Source organism: Triticum dicoccoides, chromosome 6B, assembly GCF_002162155.2.
Source record: "Triticum dicoccoides isolate Atlit2015 ecotype Zavitan chromosome 6B, WEW_v2.0, whole genome shotgun sequence".
In the NCBI taxonomy this organism is placed as follows: Eukaryota; Viridiplantae; Streptophyta; class Magnoliopsida; order Poales; family Poaceae; genus Triticum; species Triticum dicoccoides.
Genome location: NC_041391.1, coordinates 215,911,633 through 215,918,278, shown reverse-complemented (window position 1 = coordinate 215,918,278; position 6,646 = coordinate 215,911,633). Strand labels below are relative to the sequence as shown.

Below are 6,646 nucleotides of genomic sequence, written 5' to 3'. Positions count from 1 at the left end.
AAAACACAAGGTGTGACACTACTCCTAGGGATCTCTCCAGCACCATTAGTCGATCACCTGTGGGAATGGACCGCACATTTGGCCTCTAAACGAGCAATTTGGAGCTTCATCCTCATGCTCATTCTTTGGAAGATATGGGACACAAGGAATGCAAAGGTCTTTCTAAATATTCTCACGGATTCAAGCCCCCATCTCCTCACGGATTGGGAAGAACTACCGACCGTTTGTATTGTCCCTTGTTGTGTTTGGACCGTGTGTCTCATTGTGTACTTGGGTCTAGTACATGTGTAATCGAATCTCGTTGATTTGAGTGTTTTCTCTCATTTTCCCTCTCGTGTGTTCTTGGTGGGATCCCCTTCAAATCGTGAAAGATCGGCCTCTAGAGTTACACCCTCCATCACTAATAAAACCTTAATCAAACCTATTCAACTAGCCTAAAAATAAAATAAAATAACTTCAATGGAGGAATTCATTTTTTTCTCTTTTGCAAAAACTTCTATAAGTTTGAAGTTGAACTTAATTAAACAATCCAAGCAATTCTATTTGCTCACAATCAAAAGAAATTTGCCCCCCATCATATTTTCTTCCCCAAAAACGACTATATAAATGATCACGAATACGTAGAAACAGTCGTCACTTAATTTTCTTTGTCTGCTCTAAAATGATCCAACTTCACTTTTTGTATTTATATATAATCTTGCAGGTTGCATTGTCAGACCTTGCGACCTACTAACAGCAAGGCGATGAGAATTTTTGAAGGAGCCTAATCATCTCCCGCGCTTTCTCTGGCCATCTCATTTCTACTCATCATGAGGCCTGTCTGACTTGATTCCGATCTCAGCCGCGCCTGCCTGCGCCCAGCCGGCGAGTAGAGCCGGAAGAGGTCGCGCGCGGAGAAGACGGAGAGGACGGCCATGCCGACGGCGGCCGCGAGGCCACAAACCATGCCGAAGGCGCCCTGCACACAGAAGCGGGTGTAGATGTTGCAGAGCCTGCTCCACTGCAGGGGCTCCACGCCCATCAGCGCCACGAAGCATGCCTGCAGCGCCGCAACGGCGCTCGCGAACACCACGTACGCACACCCCTGCAAAGTTAAATTATACATGTGTCAACAACATACACTTTCCTTCCCTAAAAAGAAAATACACTTCCTTTTTTACAACTCCATTTTGAGCCAAAAAAAGTCACACCAGGCCTAGTTGTCGGTTCGATGTTTATTTTGGTTTTTTCTTAACTTTTAATCTATTCATCATCAATTATGATAGTGCAACGAATACTAGAAATAATAAAAATTAGATCCAGATCCGTAGACCACCTTGCGACGACTGCAAGCCTTGAAGCGAGCCGAAGGCACGTCGCCATCATTGTTCCTCTTTCACTGGAGCCGGGTAAAACTTGTTGTAGTAGACGGTCAAGGAGTTATCGTGCTAAGACACTAGAACAAATGCACCAAAACAGCAACCGCCACCATTAAAGAGAAGTTTAGATTGAAAGGATTCAACCGATAAACACACGAACAACTACCGGATCCAGGTGGATCCACCGAAGATAAACGTCGATCGAATCCCACGAGATCCAACGGAGACAAATCTCCGGTTCAATGTTTATTTCTGAAATTCGTTTGGAGTACTAAACACAAGTATTGTTATCTTTATCAAAATTTAAAGCAGGCCATACATCTTGTAATTAGTCTTGCACTTGTTACCCCCCTAATTGCGTAATTGCTCACATAACATTTTATAAAATAGTTACCTTCACATAAATTCCATGTTTTGATTCCATCATGTTTTCTCGGTTGCATATGTCAATATATACACACGATGCATTCCTAATGGAGTTGGTTGTAATGTATTTCGATGAGATTTTTGTACAAAACTGATAACCTTCGACGTCTTGGAAGAAGCACTAGTTGCTCCCCACTATGACCATTGTGAATGTACTGCACGGAGCACATGCATATGTGACGACTCGCCTCATCGTCTACGCATGGTAGTGTGCCGGTCCAGGGACCTCGTCTTCATCTCGTTCCTACCAGTCATCATCGAGGTTGGGGGCGGCATTTTCAAGTGAAGGAATGCCTAATAGGGTGTGACCCGTCTCGGTAAATATCACCATGTTCATGTTGAATGAGCACCATCTGATGCACTCCCTCTTCTCCGCCAAGTCTGCCTGCTTCTCCTTGTAATGGAGCGCCAGACGCCGTAGTCACCCACATAACCTTCCCAGTGGCTGTATGCTTGAAGATTTCGCCGGGGCAGATGGCCGAGATGTAGGCCTCATACCACTCATCACATGCCTCCTTAGCAGCGAGTCGAACTCGATGGTGCCTATTTTCGTATTCTAATCCGACCACTCATCGAGGGCGGGATCCTCCTTCGTGGCCTCCACCCTGTAAAGGCGATCCTCCTCCACTTCCTGGGCGATGAGGTTGACCTCCTCCTCCACTGTCGCCTCGTTCCACTCTTCCTCCTTGAGAGTGGCACGCAGCTCGGACAAGGAAGCGGCATGGCGATGATGAGAGGGAAGTGGAGATTGTGGGCTGCAGGGTAAGGGCTATTCGGCCATCGGTACGAGAATTGGAGCTTGTGAGCTATTCGTCCATGGCGACAATCCTTTTATAGCCGCGAGCGGCTGGTCGTGCAAAAAGAGTGGCAGATGGCGGAAAAATATGGTTGAAAACGTGATATTAATATTAATGGACAGGAGAATTTAGCACAAGGGTCGATCGCCATTAATTGACACACTTTGTGGTGCCATGGCATCTTCTGCAGTCTGCGACATTGGCAGGATCAAGAGATGGGTCACGCGGGAGAACGAGGAGGGAGCTGAAACTACCCTCGAGCGGTTGACGGATGGAGGCCGCTCCATTTCAATGCTCCAGCCTTCAAATATGAAGGTTTGTGGGACGTATACGGAGCACGCTACATAATGGCAACCGAGAACGGGACGACAGCTCTCGTAGAGTTGTTTTTCAGTCAGAACATTCATATTGATACCCCCAAAAAAAAACATTCATATTGATGATTATTATGCCGACTGGGCCAATATGACTCGTCTACTGAAGTTGCTCTTAATGTGTTTTGCTGTTGCCGTTGGCAGTGCGGCCATCAGTCCATCAAGACTCTTGTTACGCGTCGCGAGTTAAGTTTGAGAAACGACCCCGTTACGGTTGCAACCGCATGAGTTATGACCCCCCCTCTCTCCATCAAACGATGTACTGTAATACGGAATTATGTATGGCGAGCAGGTCACACCAGCGACACTCTTCTCCGCCGTTCAGTGCACATGTTCAGTGCCGACATGACGCGCCAGATTATTATCTTCTAAGACGTGGACTTCACAGGGGAACAGTTGAGTAGGCGTGATTCATCAGAAATCGAAAAACCATGTCCCAAGGATAGGATAGAATTAGAAACTTAAAAGCGACATGGAGTGCTTGCAAAGCAAGGCTACCGATAAAAGGAAATGTACTAGAGGAAATGGAACGGCGGTCGACAGAGAAAGCCTTAATTGGCCAAGGTTTGGCTGTCCGATCAAAAACGACAGTCAGAAAAATCCACATCCACCCTTACCGTCCTCCTGCTGCTACCTGGCCGTGGCGAAAAGCGACCGCGCAGTGCCCACGCTCGCACCCGCCCGTCGTTGTAGCCGGCTCACGGTAATTCCACTCGATGCGTATTAATGGGAAACGGTTGGGCGCCAAGCACACGCACGCGTCCGGCCTGTTTCCTCCTTCCTTCCTTGCTGTACTCACCACGACTCTCTGGTCTAGCTAACTACGCTGAAGCTACAGGTTGCCGCTGTCCCCCGGCTGTGTTTCGCGGAAGCAAAATCAATTCAGCGGGAATTAATCGGTTTGTTGGTTACCTTGTCGAGGAGGAAACATACCCACGCGACCGCCCTGGCGCAGCTCCCGCCGTCCTCGCCGCCGGCGAAGCGGCCGCCGGAGTATAGCCGCTTGAGGAGCCGCGCGGCGTGGTACCCTGCGGCCACGGCCGCCGCCACGATCAGCACCCTGGCACACGCAGCGAGTATCCGAGGCGAGCGATCAGTGATCAGGATCGTGGTGAAAGCTTGGTCGTACATCTGAATGGGCGCGCGCGCGCGTGTACGTACCAGAGGGCCTCCACGTCCTTGGGCACGGCCTTCTTCCGGACGAAGAGCACCGTCTTGGTCTGCGCGCTCAGGCCCAGGAGCAGCGCGGACGCCGCAGACGCCGCCGTGCATGCGCCCCGGAGGAGGCTCTCCGCCCTGTCCGACGTCACCGCCGCCTGCAGCCTCGCCACCGCCCCCATGTCGCCCGGCTCGCGCGGCCGGTCGAGCCTCGCTCGCTGGGTCTCTGCCTCGCTGCGGACTGCGGTGGCGGAGCGGAGCGGAGCTGGCTGCCTGGCCAACTGTTTGATCTTTGTGGAGCCGGAGTAGCGGGCGTTGGTCCCGCGCGCGCGCGGAAAGCGTTGGGCCAGCGCGCGTACTTATATCACCGATCCATCGGTTCCCATCAATGGGGCTGTGGCGGTGCAAAACACTTGAAAGTACGTGAGCGGTTCTCCTCAACAACAACAAAAGTACGCGAGCGGTGACGCCATCATGCATGGGATTTAAAATTTCTCACCAAATTGTGTTCTTTTCCGAGGAAACAGCAGAAGCTCTGCCTTTGCATTAAGAAGAAGAGAATTGATCAGTTTGTAAGGAAAACTGGCCGAAAACCGATACATCGATACACACCAGCCCCGAGGCTGCGAACCTAACGAGCCGACTTCCCTGTCGCCCAAACGACCAGAGTTGCCGCTCCACCACACGACCCGGAGCCGCCACTCCGGCTTACAAACCACATAAATTCACACACGTCGGCCCTGAGGCCGCACCCCGCACGAGTCGACGACTCTACCGGCCACACGACCAAAACCGACACTCCACAGTACAGAGGTGCTCTCCAAATTATGTTGAATTTCATGGGCTTCACTATAACCTATAACTACAGACAGATACTTATGACCGTGGGGCAGCTTTATAAAATGTCATGGCCTAGAGCATGTCCAACAAATTGTGAGCTTGATTATGGGTAGTACTAGTGTCTATGTCATCAGCCAATAATGCACCACACAGTTGCTCTAATCACGTGTATTTTAAGTTGAGCTATAGGCAGAATAATACTCCCTCCGTCCCAAAATTCTTGTATTAGATTTGCCTAAATACGATGTATCTAATACTAAAACGTGACTTGATACATTCATATTTAGACAAATCTGAGACAAGAATTTTAGGACGGAGGGAGTAAAACATAGTACCTCTTTCCGGAATTACTTGAAGCTATTATTTCAGCGTCAAGTAATTCCGGGTGCAGGTAGTATATCTTTTCACCAAGAGTATGTGCTTGGCTTGCTGGCATATGAGCATACAAGCGAGCTCTCCCTACTCTTTTATTCTCTGCCATGTCATCACATATTCTGCATGGTAAATTTTACAATTGTTACTGCACCAACAGTATTGACAATGATTTGTGCCACCTGGATCCCGTATGGGATTGTCCTGCGGATCTTTTATATTGTGATCACATAGATCTGCAAGCACGGTCTGATTGCGATTAGCAGAGTTTCAGGCAGCAAACTGAAGAAAGACAAACGAAAAATTCAAAGCTCGAACTCATGAGCATATGAAAATAGGCTCAGAACTAAGCGAACAAAGTTGATGCTATTTTGGAATTAACCAGATAAGTTGGATGAAGTGAAGAGCAATCCAGAATCCTATTTTGTATACGGAAGTTGTACAACTGATATTGGAATTCACCCATGGTGAAGGTAGTTCTCCAAACAATTATGTAGCGTGTGAGCTTCACCGCTATAAAACATGCTGAACAAGGTTCCCAATTTTACCTCTCTAGCCCTCATAGTTTATGCTTGTAATAGTACATGCGTTACTCGAACTTATATGCTACATTGACAGAGATTGTGATCATGGTGTGAAAGCCGGTGTAGCCATCTGCGTTTGCTTACAGTTACGGGTAGCCTTCGCAGCTTTGGGCGTCAACGAGAATGCATAAAGGGTCAACCACCTCGAATACGATGCATAGCAGCTTGAAACATCAACCATGATTAAAAACTTCAAAAAAAAAAAAAAACAAGAGATGCTACATCTACTAATTAGGGAGGAAAGGTATCGGACTGAGGTTGAAGGCTTAGAAGAAAAATCAAGGGGGGTAGGGGCTAATCAGGTGTGGACACGTACCTGATGTCAAAACAAAAAGTGTGGACACGTACCTCCGTACCTTCCGTCCGTAAGCTGGCATTCGTTGATTACATTTTCTAAAAAAAAAAAGTAATTGATATTTTTGAAATGTGCTCCAGCTTGCCCTCCATTCGACTAGAAGATGTCCACGTCCCTTCAGCTCAACTTCTCATAAATGGCATACTTGATTGCAACAAATACTCACTGTATGATCACTTGACAAAAGAGGCCAATAACATAATGCCGGTGTACCACCCCAACAAAACAATTTATAGCATCACAAAAACGTTCTCCCAGAAGTTATGGACCCCAACCGATTAATAGCCACAAAAGCATAATACTGTTGTGCCGAATGGAGGCACACCCCGAGCACGAGGAGACTCGTGTTCTGGTGGTCCCGTGCGCGGTAGGTGCACTTAGC

At 48.2% G+C, this 6,646-nt stretch overlaps 1 protein-coding gene across 2 annotated transcripts; it reads right to left on the bottom strand.

The window, feature by feature from the left end:
• Positions 1-556: 556 nt before the first annotated feature.
• Positions 557-4,528, bottom strand: LOC119326221 (CASP-like protein 2C4). 2 transcript variants are annotated; one of them, XM_037599914.1, is made up of 3 exons: positions 4,117-4,528; positions 3,889-4,015; positions 557-1,084 (listed from the first exon to the last, which is right to left on the bottom strand). In XM_037599914.1, the coding sequence occupies exons 1-3, from the start codon at positions 4,293-4,295 to the stop codon at positions 764-766; spliced, it is 627 nt and encodes a 208-aa protein (XP_037455811.1). In that variant the 5' UTR covers positions 4,296-4,528; the 3' UTR covers positions 557-763. The 2 variants fall into 2 exon arrangements, with proteins under 2 accessions (XP_037455811.1, XP_037455810.1); XM_037599913.1 differs by having other exon boundaries at positions 3,868-4,015; positions 4,117-4,522.
• Between the last annotated feature and the right edge of the window lie 2,118 nt (positions 4,529-6,646).